Below are 15,770 nucleotides of genomic sequence, written 5' to 3' on the forward strand. Positions count from 1 at the left end.
TAGATTCACTGATGATGGACCGATAGGTCTGAAAACGTTCTGAATTGGACATATTTTATTCAATCCATTGGGATTTTTAAGTTTTAATAAATATACCAATTTACATAGAAGTGGTTTTACTTCTTGTTACAGTTTTTTATATATCTTTTAATTTTAATTTTTTTTTTCTTTGTACCCTCACGCCTCCCCTGAAATTCTCTCACGCCCCCAGGTTGAGAACCACTGATCTACAGTACGACGTTGTATATTAATTTGTTATAGTCTTGTAGCGTCGCTTATTTCCAGTGTTGCAATGAAATTGTGCTGTTTTTTTTTCATTAAAATTATTTTTCCTCAGTACGTCTTACTTTTATTTTACGAGCGTGGGTCACATTTTGCACATAGTGCCATATAGTTCTGAGTTTTTGTTCCTATTTTAGAACCGTTGAGCAACAACTGCAGATAATGCCTGATGATATAAAAAGACGAATCGATTTTTTACGAAAGCCATAGGGGCGTATCTTTCTGGTGCCGAACTTAAAATTAGTTGCAGATGCAGCTACATAGCATTAAAAAATATTTTTTTTCCTATTAGACTTCATTCAAAGGTCATTTCATGAAAAAATTGCAGATATTGCCATATGGTTTTCAAGGTGCGATATATGAAAACGAATATTCACACCTTGTCTACCTCCCATTATATGATATATATTTCGCTATTATTAGCTCATCAGACAGAGCTTTTTGGTAAAGACGGAGTAAAAACATATCCTTTCGTATATCGGTGGTTAATACAAAACATTTCAGTCATTTGAATTCTATCGAAGCAACCTGCTAGCTTGACATTCTATGTCCCTTTTCTTTAAAGGACAATAAACGGCCCCTGATATTTATTATACAATATCTAAGAAGGCGCGACAAGTCAGATATAAAATTCATGAATTGTACATACATACCCTTTAGATTTTCCAACTAGATTCAATGAAGAGCTTTCAGCTTTTTCAAATTGCACTAAAGTGTTTGGTATCAGCTGACCAAGTTTTGCTTTTCTGGGCTTGACATCACCACCAGCTTTTATTTTCGAGATGTCCACAACTGTAAACAACAGAAATTAATAACTATATATGTAATTCGTGGATTTTTGTCTTTAATAAAGTACAAATTGTATCAATAATTGAATTTAAAATGTTAAATTAAGATTTGTCATAAACGGCTCAAGATTCATAATCAAGTTAAGCACAATGTGGTTTAACTAACTTTATTTAAGTCAAAACTCACTTAATTACAAATATCACCATTACTAATTACATTAACAATACTCTCTAACTCCGTAAATTCTCGAAGGTACCTCTACATTGATAGAAAAAGGTGGTGGAATATTTTAAGGTGGTGAAGAGAGACTTAGCTAAAGCACAGGACCACAATCAGGGTATGTGACTGACAACAATAATAAAGACTATTTCTATTTTGTTTTTTCTGCTTAAGTCGGGAAAGCAATTTAATATATCTGTAAAGCGCCGACGATACTACTCGCAAAGTTGATCCAAGTTCCGCGAGCACGAGAGTTTAGAAAGGTACTTCATGCGATTTCGCTTCGCCTCGGGCTACTTCCATTCTGTGTCGGTTTTTGAGACCGAGTCAAAGGACTCGAAGTTAGTTTCTCCCAGCGCAGATGTGTTCCTTGAAGTTAAATGAGTGTGTAAAGATGCACTACGGACAACTTTCCCTAGTACTTCGTCGAGGAACTTCGCACAGAGTGAATAAGATAAGAAAAGCTACTTAATCAGCAGAAGACTGATTGGTTTTACATATTCACTTAAATTAATGTTTGTAGGTTGCTGTTATTGAATAGAAATAATGTCAATTCACTTCACTGTAAGTATGAAGCAGCATTAAGCAGTAAAAATATAGTCAATTACAGATTATATTAGACTGTTGTTTCAGTTATTGAAAATCCAATCCAAAGTTATTGTTAATAGTTTTGATCTTACCTTCAATATCTTTGATCATAAGAAGCAGTAGCTTTTTGTCTTTAAAGGCAAAAGCTAGCTGTTGTCCAACAGTAAACATCTGATTGGGAAAAGAATACAGGAATTCTTTTGCCATCTCATCTGTGTCATACTGTTCTTGTGATGTTCTGAAAATAAACCACGAGTCTATTAAACTATGTATAATTACTAATTTATTTATGTTTGATGTAGAAGAGATGAGATGAACACATAATAAAGTTGCGTGCATAGAAATCGGCCCACTTAAAAATTTGGTCATTTTTGATGTCTCGAATTTCCTAAACCTGTTGTCCGATTTAAGTAATTTTTTTAATATGTTATAGCCCTATTCTTTAACAATACCGCTGTAATAATATTGTTGCTAAACAGGTAAATTTTCATTGTATACTGGGTGTACGAATCAAACTGTGTTTTTTTCTCAAAGTTCGCATCACCCTGTGGAATATTCTAGCATTTAAATAATACTAAAATTAATTTTTTAACTATAGCCAACTATAGCTTCAGGTTTTCTTAACATTATGTTTTTTCTCACGTATAATGTTTAACATTATGTTTTTTCATTAAGTCCATGTTCTCTACCTGTCTTATATCTGATATCCGGGACAAGTTTCATGTTAACTAATGTATTTTTTTATGTTTCAACAATGTTTTCTTTAATTATTCTGGAACATGTTACGAGTGGAATTACCCCCATCCCCTAGATCCGCCACTGTTCAGTAGTTTTCTAAAGATAAGGCGGAACTGTAGTCTTGCTGGTATTCCATAACAAGAAGCATTCATGAAAACATGATAATGCTTATATCGATCTAGCAGCACCTTTTATACCGCACTTCTTTAGTTTTCTGAAGACTTTTCGGAGGTTTTCTGAAGACTAAAATACGATCTTACGATCCAACTATTTTTGACCACGAATTCATAAACAACACGCAAGTATGTATGAAGAACATGAGTTTGTCTTCTTCTAATAATAAATATTTTCGTTCACTTGACCGTAAATTAGTGCACTTAACGTAAACCGAGCACTCGAATCCAACAACTTCAGAAGGCTATAACTCGAGAATAGTAGTTATTCAGACCCAGGTGCCATGGACTTTTTTAATCTACACATCAAGAAGTATCATTGACCAAACTTTCATCAAATTTGACCGGGACCACTTTTCCATAAGGAGTGTTGCCTGGTCCTTTGGTGGGTTTTAAGACGTAGTTATTGCACATTTTTTTGACATACAATTAAGAATTTAATATTCACCATTGGCGCGCATACGGGTAATATGACCCATCATAGTACCCAAATCGTCAGTTTGTAAGAAAAAATTCAACATCCCGTATCTCGGAACCGAAGTATTTGCGGACATACGATTATAAAGCAAAATGTCATTATTTTTTCATGTAGAATTACCCCTTAACATTTGTCGTACTTATTTAGAAACACCCTGTACTGATGAAGAACATGGCTAGTTGTTAAAGTACCTAACTTTTTTATTATCCAACAAAAGCGAATGAATGAATCAAAAAACAGAATGTTAAGAAAACCTGAGGCTATAGTTGGGTTTTAATTTCAGTATTTTACAAATGCTAGAACTTTGAGAAAAAACACAGTTTGATTCGTACACCCGGTATACAATGAAAATTTACTGGTTTAGCAACAATATTATTACAGCGATATTGTTAAAGAATAAGGCTATAACATATTAAAAAAATCACTTAAATCGGACAACAGGTTTGGGAAATTCAAGACATCAAAAATGACCAAATTTTTAAGTGGGCCGATTCCTATGCATGCAAGTTTATATTGTAAATATACAATTAACTGCAAAAGTTTTGCAACACAAAAAAAATATGCTCATTTTTATAGTTGATTTTCTCATGAACAGATTCTGCTAATGTTTTTGAAGTTATACTTCTTTAGGCGCGATAGGGAGTGAATTTTTATTATTCTGCGCGCATGCGCACAGAATGTTGTTCGTTGCTAAATCTTTTAAGTTACAAGTATCAGTCCAAAAAAGGTGTGGAAAAAATATATTAGTGTTTTTAGTTTGTAAATATATTTATTATAATTTTTGTATCTTTGGATTTGTCTTCCTCGGGAGTATAGTCCTGTCGCCAGTGGGGGTACAACGGCCTCCTTAATTCAGATGGACTTACCTAAGTTTTTTTTTATGTATTTTGACCCGTAGAACACTAATTTTTTGGGTAACAGTCGATCCGGATGTCGATAAGATTGTTATAAACAAAGAACTTGAGGAATCACATAACCGCGATTTTTCGCTAAACAAAACGTTGTTTTGTATTTTTTGGGTCATCCTAAGCAAAAAATGTGTTTACAAGTTTTTTCGTAGGATGCATAGTTTTCTACATAAACGCGGTTGAACTTTCAAAAAATCGAAAAATTGCAATTTTTGAACTCGAATAACTTTTGATTGAAAAATAAAATAGGAATTCTGCTTACCGCATTTGAAAGTTCAAGTTAAATTCTATTGGTTTTGATTACTTTCATTGCTAAAAATTAATTTTTTTATTGTTATACAAAGCCATAAACACATAGTGATTGAATGATGTTTTCAATGCATTTCCCATTTGAAATCGAACGAGTAGGCGCGCATACAGGCAATTTCTACGTAGATTACGTACATTAAAACGCATGCACTGGGCACGGGAAATACTATGTGTTTATGGCTTCGTTTAACAAATAAAAACTTAATTTTTTTCAATGCAAATAATCAAAACCGATAGAATTTGACTTAAACTTTCAAATGCAGTAAGCAGAATTGCTATTTTATTTTTTAATCAAAAGTCATAGCCAATACAAAAAACTGGACAAATTAACTGCAAGGAAAAGCAAGTGCAAGGACCATAAGGAAACGATAAGGCAAGAAATAGGTAATGACAATGGCAAACAGGATAAGAAAAATATTTGGAGACTAGCAACGTGGAATATCAGAGGACTAAATGGTAAAGAAACAGAATTGAGCTACGAGTTCGATAAAAACAAAATAGAAATATTAGGTATTACAGAAACAAAAAAGAAAGGAATTGGTGAAATATACCTAGAAGGCGGTCATTTGCTTATATATAGCGGTGTTCCACCGGAAAAGAGAGCAGCTGCAGGAGTAGGTACTATAATTAAAAAAGAAAAAGTAATAAATATACAGGACTGGAAAGGCTGGTCAGAAAGAATAGTCGCTCTTGAGATGAAAGATGAACAGGGAGAGCCACAGACAATAATTACGGCATATGGACCCGATGAAAATGAGAAAAAAGAAATCAAAGAAAAATTCTGGACAGACCTAAATATAGCAATAGAAAACAGTAAAGGGCGGATTTACGTCATTGATGAATTCAACGGAAGAGTAGGAATCAAAGATGAGACAGTAACGGATGTAATTGGAAGGTATGGTGAAGAAGTGAGAAATGATAATGGAAAACGGTTAATAGAATTCTGCGTACTAAATAATTTAATAGTAACAAACACACACTACCAACACAAAGACATACATAAATTTACTAGGCGAGGACCAAGAGAATCAGAAAAATCAATAATTGATTACATACTAGTAGAACGCGACAATCGAAAGGTAATTCAAGACGTTAGAGTCAGAAGAGGACCAGAAATAAGTAGTGACCATTATTTGTTGGAAGCTAGAATAAAGAATAAAAACAAAAAACCCCAGGAACATACAAAAGAAAACAAAAGAAAAATTGAATACGAATCAATCAGAACTTACAAGCTCAGAAACAAAGAGATTGCCCTAAGATACAAAGAAATGGTTGATTTAGAAATAACAGCTCTGGAAAATGCAAATGATAGTAACAACCTAGAACAAAAATGGCAATCATTTAAAAATATATTACTGGAAGCGGCGAAAAAAGTATGTGGCATTTGTAAAAGGAATGACAAGGTGAAACAAACAAACTGGTGGAATGCCGAAATAAAACAACAAGTGAAAACTAAGAAAAAACTTTGGAATAATTATTTAGGAAACAAAACAGTAAACAATTACAACAAATACAAAGAGGCAAGAACTGCAGTAAGATATATGATAAAAACAGAAAAGGAAAAGAGTTGGCATCAATTTGGACAACAGCTGGAACACAATAGCAAAGAAAATCAAAAACTTTTTTATAGAACATTAAAATCTCTGAGAACAGACAAACCTAGTAAGGATATGAGAATTAAAAACAAAGAAGGAAAAATAATCACAGAAGAAAAAGAAATTATTGAAAGATGGCGACAACACTTCCAAGAATTATTAACTACCACAAAAGAGGATAGGAATAAAGAAAACAGTAACGCGACAGGTAGTGAAGAACAGAGAACAAGCATCGAGATAACAATCGAAGATACAATAGAAGCAATAGGAAAACTTAAAAACGGAAAGGCACCTGGACACGACCATATACCACCGGAAATGCTGAAGTACATGGGACTGAAAGGCGTAAAACAATTAGCTGAAATATTCAAAGAAGCAAGCAAACAAGAAACAATACCGAAGGACTGGGAGATAGGAGTAATAGTGCCGATATATAAGAAAGGAGACCACAAAGATTGAAACAACTATCGAGGAATTACACTGTTATGTTCCTCTCTCAAAGTCTATGAAACAGTACTAGAAAAAAAGCTGAGGAACTTTACAGAAACTACTTTAAATGAAGCACAGAGTGGCTTTAGAAAGGGACGTGGAGTACAAGACCATATTTTCACGGTAAAACAAATAATTGAAAAAACGTTACTGTCTAAAAAGAAAGCATATATGGCCTTCATAGACCTGGAAAAGGCATTCGACAGGGTGAAACGACAAACTGTGTGGGACAGCTTGATAAGAAGAGGGGTTGACGATAAACTAGTTGAAATCATCAAAAGTCTTTATAAGAGAAATAGGAACTACATAATACATAAAAACATGAAATCAACAGAATTCGAAACAACTGAAGGACTAAGGCAAGGAGGTGTCATGAGCCCAACCCTCTTCAACATCTTTATGGACGAAATCATGATAGAGTGCACACCACAACTAAAGAAATTGCATATAGGGTACAGGAATCTCCATAGCGTAACCATTTCGGAATGTGCATTCGCAGACGATGTAGTAGTTATCTCAGAAAAAGAAGAAGACCTGCAAAATAACCTGCAAGCATGGAATCACGCATTATGTAAACAGGGTATGAAGATAAATACACATAAGACGAAGACCATGGTAACATCGCAAGAACCAGTCGTAATAAATATGCAAATTAATGAGGAGGCAATATGAAAATACGCATATTTTTGATGGTACAAAAATTTTGCGGATAAGTGTATGTGCTATTTTTAGTTTATACAGATTAAAATAATCATGTAAGCTCAATTCAAGTTTCAGAAGGGCTTATTCCTCATTGATACAAAGATGGTTGGTTCACAGACAATTAGAAGAGCTGACCAGGGTGTGAATAACCAAGATTTTCTGTTTGAAGAGTTCTGGGGAAAGTATCTAACATATTTTAGGCAGAGGCAATAGCAATAGTAGCATACCCACACTTAGGCAGTACTCCAGGGAAATAAGCTAGAAATAGACCGTGTTCGGGTTCGGGACACTCAAATATACAGGTAGCTGACTACTTTTTGAAGTTATACTTCTTTACGCGCGATATGAGGGTGAATTTTTATATGTTAAAACCTACGATCCGGGCGCATGCGCATTATAACTTTGTTCTGATTGGATGTTCAAATGACATGTCAAAAATTATCCAATATGGCAGCTGTACCGCAGCTGTGGTTTGGACGGTTGACGGTTTGGTTATGTATGGTTGTTGCGTTTTAAAATTTGTGGGAAGAGAAACAACAAAGGTTAATTAATAATTATACTGCCTTTTTAAATAGTTTTCATATTATATTTTTGAAGTTATACTTCAAAATGTTTTAATTTATGTATGTATCAGTCCAGAAAAGGTGTGGAAAGAATATATTAGTGTTTTTAAATATATTTTTCTACAAACGTGTTAAAAATGCAATTTTTAGGACTCCATAGGAGCGTTAAAAATGCTACTTTAAGGCAATAGTGCTTTAAAAATTTTAAGGCACTGCAGTTAAAAGTGAATTGTCAAATTGTGAAACGTCAAAATATTTATATTTCATTTATTAACATTAATAATAATAATATAACTTGCGCAATTTGAAAAAGGTGGTTTAAAAGGTTTTTTATTATAATTTTGTGTCTTTGGATTTGTCTTCCTTGGGCGTAAAATAATAAAACATCTATTTTTATATTTCACTTGTCACCGTGATGTATAATTATGTATATCTGAAAGGTAACTAGCATGCGGCTTGATGGCCTTGTTGGTAGAGCATTGGACCAGAGATCAAAAAATCGCGAGATTGCGGGTTCAAATCCCGGAAGATTCATACTTTTTTCTTTTTTTTTTTTAATATTTGGCATTGTTAAGTTTTGGTTCATTTTTGGTAATTATTGTTAATTTTTTGTATTGAAACTGTTAAGTAGGTATATTTATTTCGTTGAAATTATATTATAATAGAAGTATAACTTCTTACGTGCGTACAAAGTACACACACATTCTTTTTTTTTAGTTATTGTAGACCTATAGGAAGAAAACCTACCTGTTTCCTGCCAAGAGTTCGCGTCCGTTTTTTTTTAATATTAACAATTTAGTGCAAAAGACGCGATTTTTTCGATTTATTGCACCCCATTCAAAAGCTAAATAGTTGACATAAAATTACAAAATTTAATTTTTTAGAACATTGAAAAACCTTCAAAATGCCGGTTTTTGAAAGATAAAAGTTAATTTGTTGCTATGCAAACTGCAGAATAAGTGAAAATCGTTATTTGTTAATAACTTTTACTAAAACTATCTTAGAACTTTAGTGTTTCACCCAAAGTTGGGTATTGGGGTACTTAACAAACTCTCAAAATTTGAGACCGATCCATTAATTAGTTTAAAAGTTATTCTATTTGTTTGTTCCAGAGATCATTATTTTGCAATAACATAAAGCAGAAAATAATGAAGATAGGGCAATTCTGCGTATAGCAAATATTATCAAAATGTATTAAAAAAAGATAAAAAAATTATCTAATATAGTCAAAATTCCTAATGCCAAATTTTTGAAATTTTGTAGTTTATAAACATTTAGAATAACTTTAAAAATATTGTCCGTAGAAAAAATCAATTTACATATTCGAAAAGCTGGTATTTTACACGAATTTTTAAAAATGTAGTCCAATTGGTGACTAGTCATGGCAAGTGAAGGGGGAGCTGGAAGCCTACAAATGCACGAGTTCAAAAACTAAAAAAGGCAACTTAAAACTACTATAATTTGCTATAATCTCGGGATCTACTGAATACATTTTGATCTTTCTTTTTTTAATTTGTATGTAATTTTTCTGCACATTACAAGTATGCGATTTGTCTAGACATTTATTAATTAATAAACAGCCTAATTTGTTTAAACAATTTTTGAAAAAATAATTTTTTCCGAACAGTCCATGTTTTTAATCATACTATCATTATTAGCCATAGAAAAAGTTTAGGTATACTTGAATAAACAAATTATATTCAATAAATAATTATCTAATAACAATAATTTATTTATTAAAGTGTACTTTAACTTTTTCTATGATCATTAATGATACTATGATTAAAAAAATAGATTTTTGTAAAAAATATATATTTTCAAGAATTGTTTAAAGAATTTAGACTGTTTATTAATTATAGTTATTAAGATACCAAGGGTATTATAAGGATAATAACGCTTGAGGTCAATGGTGTATATTGACGCTTGAGCGTTTTGCACTAAATTGTTAATAATTAAAAAACGAACGCGAACTCTAGGAAAGAGGTAGGTTTTCTTCCTATAGGTCTCCAATAACTGAAAAAGTAGTCAGCTACCTGTATATTGGAGTGTCATGAGAAAATCCTTATTTCTCTGGACTACAGCTTAAATTAGCACAAATCTATAATATACTCTGTATTCTGTATATCAGACAAACAGTGCTAATAGTTTTGGATGTACACCGCTAGAAATCTAATGTAATCTGGAACTGTGCAAATCTATAGATACATAAAATATTTACTTACGTCTTTTTCTGCATATAATCAGCCTCCAACACAATAGATGAAATATATTCATCAGGGTTGTATGGTTCAACACTGATTTCTTGGTTAAGGGACAGGACAGCCCACTTCCGTTGAGGTAAACTAAATCCAACATGGTACCTAGGAATACTGGGATGAGCTTTGATGGAAAACACAAAGTTTTGACCTCCTCCTGTATTAACTTTTACGTGTCTGAAAATGAAAAAAATTAATGTGTATGAAACTTCTGAGTATGATTTAAAAATATTGTACTGATTAACTATTGGTTTCTTCTTAAAACTACACTTGAGAGCAAAATAATAGACTCACTCGCTGAATTGTACTCATCATACTGTGTTTTTTCTTAAAGCTGGGAACACCCTGTGGAATATTCTAGCAGATATAAAATATTTAAATTAAAACTCAATTGTAGCCTTAGGCTTTCTTAAAATGTTGTTTTTTTCAAAGGTTCTACTAGTTTGACCAATGTAAGGGTGCTACTATGGTATGCGGTCTACCGTTGCATTTATAAAAGCCTAAATAAGAAAAATTATTATTTTAATTTTTTTAGTTAGATTTTTTGAGTTTGAGTAGTAGTTACATGACGCAGAAGCTAATAGAAAAATATAACAAATTGGGTCTCAGAGTCAACAAAAAGAAAAAGAAATTGGAGGGACAAAGCAGTCCATTACATTAGCATTAGAAGATGAGGTAGAAATTAAACACTGTGGTGAATACAAGTACCTGAGAGAAACATACAGGGTAGAAAAGCCATATCCACAATGAACGGAATTATGTGGGACCAAACAATATCTAAAGTGAACAAACAGCTCATATACAATACCATACTTAAAAGTATAATCACATATGGCAGTGAAGTTTGGCCATTCAAACAAATAACAGAGAAAATGTTACTGGTAACAGAAATGGACTTCCGGAGAAGAGCAACAGGCAAATCAAGAAGAGATCGTATACCAAATGAGAGAATACGAGAAATGATGGGAGTCACACATACAATTATTGATGACATAAAAACAAAACAACTCATATGGCAAGGCCATGTACAGAGAATGCTAGATAACCGGATCCCTAAACAGATTTTGACGTGGACACCACAAGGGATAAGGAACAGAGGAAGGCTGAGAAGAAGCTGGGGGGAGGGAATTGAAAAAGAACTAGAGGGAAGAGAAATCCTCCAGGTCGGCTAAACAGAGAAGAATGGTCAGAAGGCGTCAGAGAACACTGTAAAACAATAGTAGTAGTATTATTTTAATTTTACAAATAATCTTTTGGTATATCTCTATTTACTATTTTAGTTGGGAATAAGCCAATTTTGTGGCTTATTCACAAATAAAATAATAAATTGATATGACAAAATATTAGTTTGTAGAATTAAAATAGTAATTCTACTGATTTATGCCTTTTATTCACTTTTTAAAGATTTTCAGTATAGTGTACTAACCCTTCTGAAAAATTCAAAAAGATTATGGTATTATTTAGCCACACAGGTAGGTACACAGTTCCAGCCAAAAAAAATCTTTACAAAGTGAATATTGCTCATAAATACGAAGAATTATTGTTTAACACTAGAAAGTCGGGCTTAGCTTACCTACCTAGAAAGCCAGAAGGGATCATTTTGGTCCCACATTCTTTAATCAATTAAAACTCAGTTTAAAGAAATTAAATCTACTCTAAACGATAGAATCTGATTTTATTTTTTACTTTCATTGTTTAACACATTCGCTGCCTATCAAAAACATTCGGAACACCATACAGTTTGCAGTTTTTGATATTTGCCACACATTGCCTTGTTACAGCCGCGGCAATGATTGGAAGTATGATTTCCCTTACAAAATATTTTCAACTGATATTTTTGTCGTTTTTGGATAGTAACAGTGATAGTTGTTGGTAGACCTGGTGTTGCTAGGCGTACTTCCAGATTTCGGGAGGCAAGGTATGGGGCCCATAATTCTTCACACAGCCGAAGAATAAACTTACAAAGACTGAGTCTACTTCCAGTTATTTCTTTATAAATAATCCATGCATTTATTGCTTCCAAGTTAAGAGTATTATAAAACACGTACATAGGCCATCGTCTTGAAGTTACTTTTGTAGTATAAAGACGCGTCATTTGGCCTCTACACCCACAATTGTATCTTTGTGTTCACCAACAATTTTATCTTTATTACGTAGATGATCAGTACCAGTATAAGGGTAACCATATTCAATAAACATACATAAATATAATTTTACCCATCCGACAGGAATTTGAAAGAAAGGCTCGTCGAATTTCCCAGAAAATGATAATAACTTACACAGGGCCAATTTGGCCCCTTTAGACTTCTATGGTAGATTTGTTAGAAAAACCATTTAATTTTAGTAAACAATATTTTTTTGTGCTAAATAAGTCTTTGTATCAAAATATTAAAAGTCATAAAATATGAAATTATTATTGCCTCAAATAAAAAAACTACAATAACTTCAAATCGCAACAGGGGCCAAATTGGCCCCTCCGACTTTCTAGTGTTAAATTTTATAAATTGATACTTTGTCATATCAATTTACTATTTTAGTTGGGAATACGCCATAATTAGAAAGGGATACACACTATAATAGAAAGGGATAGGTAGACCTCATACTATAGTAGCACCAATGTAAGTTTTTGGACAGTCACCAAATGTCAGTTTGTAAACACCACTCTGCAATTCCTTTTTCTTTTGGCTCTTATTGTTCTTACTGTATTTGCCTAAGTGGTTGTTAGTTCTGAAAGGTGGTGTTATTCCTTTCTTTTTTATGTATCTAGCTATTTTGGCTGATACCCTGCATATGTGATAGAGCAGAAGATAGGTAAAGTTCATACCAAACCCTTTTTTCAGTGCATCATAGTTAGTTGAATTTTCTGTATCATGATTATTATATATAGAACTCAGAAAACTATGTATTCATTGATGGATAGTTACCTACTTTCACAATGGCAAGGGATAAAATTACAATTGTCGTTCTAAACCACATTCAAATAGCAAATTCCCAACTATAAACAAACGCACATGCTACTATTCGCCGTCTCATTCATCAAGAGGCTGTTAAATGTAATTTATTGCCCTAAACGAGGCGGATTCTCATTTTACAGGTCCAGACTGGTCAGTCTGCAAATTCAAATTGTATGTAGCGTGTTGGTTTTTAAGATACACTTCAGGACGACCTTGTTTAGCTTCCATTCGCGTTTGATTACAGTTGGGAATCTGTAAAATGAATGGACTTTAGGTTAGTATATTTTGACATTGTATCGTTGATGCACTGAAAGAAGGGTTTGGTATGAACTTTGCTGGGTTTTTTCTGTGATAGTGGGAAGACTAATTTCAGGGCTTTCTTATGCATAAGAAAGCCCTGAAATGATTGATGGATTAAAAATAAATAAAAGATACAATATTAAACTGTTTCAAATTAAAACTACACTAAATTGTTTTTTTTACATACTATTTGAAGTGTACATGGGAAAAACCGGCTAGGTCCATTTTTGTAGAAATTGCATTTTGTATGCCATTTTGTAGTAAATTCCAGTTTGCATCTTCTGAAACCTTTAAACAAGGCAATAACAAGACAAGTCACGAGAAAAATCCCATCAATATATGCCCATACACGAGAAAAATAAGCTAAGTCCATGCGTTAATCCAATAACTCCTTTCTTGTCGGGTTCCGCCTTTTATGCATTTCTTCCAATAGCTTCTATTGGTGGCCAGGTTCTTCATATCCCTCATACTCATGTGTCTCCTTTCACCTATATCTTGTTTCCCATTTTGGCTTCATGTACCTTCTTTGTAAGTCTTTTTTGCTCCATTCGTTGTATGTCTCCAAACCAGCTTAATTGTTTGTTTTCGATCTTCCTCATTATCGGTTCTTGTTCCAGCTCTCTTCTTATATCTTCATTTCTGAATCTATCAAACTTCGTAACTCCGGCTATTCTTTTCATGTATTTCATCTCAGTCGTGTTTATCATTGATTCATGTTTCTTTTGCACAATCCATGTTTCCGCCCCATATGTCATTATCGGATTTACTATGCTGTTATATACTCTGAGTTTAGTTTTGTTGTTTATTTCAGACTTTCCAAAAATTGTATTATTTAAAAAGTAATACACGTTAGTTGCCTTCTTCAGTTTATTACTTATTGCCAAGTCTGTTTTCCCATCCTCTGTTATTATATTTTCCAAATATTCAAAAGTAGATACAATACAGTACATCCAATAACTCAAAATGGTTAATCTGTGACTTAGCTGGTTTTTCCATGTACCCTTTATTTGGTTTCTCTGAATTAAAAAAAATACACTAATTTCTATTTCGAGTTTTACTGCCTTTGAAGTGAACTTAGTATTGATAGGTCCATCAAAATGAATAGTCTGCAGTGGCTAGGCTACTGAGCCTAGAACGAGAATTAATGAGATGGAGCCATCTAAGCACATTTATAACTAAAGACCAGATGGAGTGAGGAAAAGAGGCAGGCTTAGAGCATGATTTAAGAGCCACATGGAACACAACTTACAAGTGTTAAGAGTACGAATTGGAAAACCATGGCGAATGATAGGAAGGAACAGAAGCAGTTAGAACAAACCAAGATCCACTATGGGTTGTAGAGCGAAAGATGTTGATGATGAATTTCTATTTTGTGAAGAATTAATCAGATTCTGAGTGACTATCAATTAGGTATAGGTATATATTTAACATGGTTTCACATATCACACCAAAAGCAAAATAAAAATCCCATAGGAACACAGTCTCGTTAATTAGTTGAGCCCCTTGGTTAAAAATAAATTATTACTCACTTTGCTCCAGGCAAATCACCATCATTTACAACAGCACAGTTTGACAAAGACAACTCATCTGTTGGACACTTTGCTACTTTGAAGACAGCCTAAAAATTGAAAATTTTAATGTCAAATCTTTCTATTCGTATTTGACCGACTTAAACTAAGTAAATTAATCTTAAACAATCTTGTTTTTATTTTCATACCATATTCGAAGTATTTAACTACTATGGTGCAATGCAGGCGGAGGAACGATTTGAAAATCAATACTTCAACAATATTTTGGTTGGGTTGGATTTTGGATGACACATGAACATAACCTCAACCTCAACTGTCAGTGCAAAATTCAACTAGTATTGAAAATGCATTGATTTGTGTAAGCAGAAATTTTTTTTATAATATAAAAAATTATGAATATCATGAATATATACAATATATGTATAGAATATATGAACAGAAGTATGATATTCATGTTAAAAATCATAAGAAAGAACAAAATGATTTTAATTATTTTTTTGTTTAAATAGACAGTGCCGTAGCATTTCTTTATAATATTAGCAATATTAACCAAATGGATATCCTATGTGTCCTTCATATCCTTATCATTTTGGTATGTATTACGATTACGACTAGTGCGGCGTATTTAAAAAAGTTGTACTGAATACCACCGCAAATATGTATGTAACTTCTAATATGATATTTGGTATGTGGATAGGCATCAAGTTAAGTTGTGCGAATCCTAATCTGAGAATAATCAATGACAAGGCGCTTCTTGTGAGTTTTTGGCGAGAAGGACTTTTTTCAATAATGCCATATCGTTTAAAATTTCTTCACATCATTTTTAATATAGATCTGATCCACAGTACTGTACCTGCGTGAGTTTACTGCGATCGGGTAACAGTTCGAATGGAAGTCAG

At 32.9% G+C, this 15,770-nt stretch overlaps 1 protein-coding gene across 1 annotated transcript in view; it reads right to left on the reverse strand.

Annotated features, from left to right (window-relative positions):
- Nucleotides 1-15,190, reverse strand: part of LOC114327237 (vesicle-fusing ATPase 1-like) — a 55,702-nt gene extending 40,512 nt beyond the window's left edge. The window contains exons 1-5 of the mRNA XM_028275782.2: nucleotides 15,060-15,190; nucleotides 14,872-14,960; nucleotides 10,056-10,265; nucleotides 1,971-2,116; nucleotides 936-1,074 (exon numbers count right to left, since the gene is read on the reverse strand). Coding sequence (XP_028131583.1) covers nucleotides 936-1,074; nucleotides 1,971-2,116; nucleotides 10,056-10,265; nucleotides 14,872-14,960; nucleotides 15,060-15,062 — 587 coding nt within the window. The 5' untranslated portion in view covers nucleotides 15,063-15,190. The remainder of the gene's footprint in view (nucleotides 1-935; nucleotides 1,075-1,970; nucleotides 2,117-10,055; nucleotides 10,266-14,871; nucleotides 14,961-15,059) is intronic.
- Nucleotides 15,191-15,770: the final 580 nt, after the last annotated feature.

This window comes from Diabrotica virgifera, chromosome 4 (assembly GCF_917563875.1).
Source record: "Diabrotica virgifera virgifera chromosome 4, PGI_DIABVI_V3a".
Taxonomy (NCBI): domain Eukaryota; kingdom Metazoa; phylum Arthropoda; class Insecta; order Coleoptera; family Chrysomelidae; genus Diabrotica; species Diabrotica virgifera.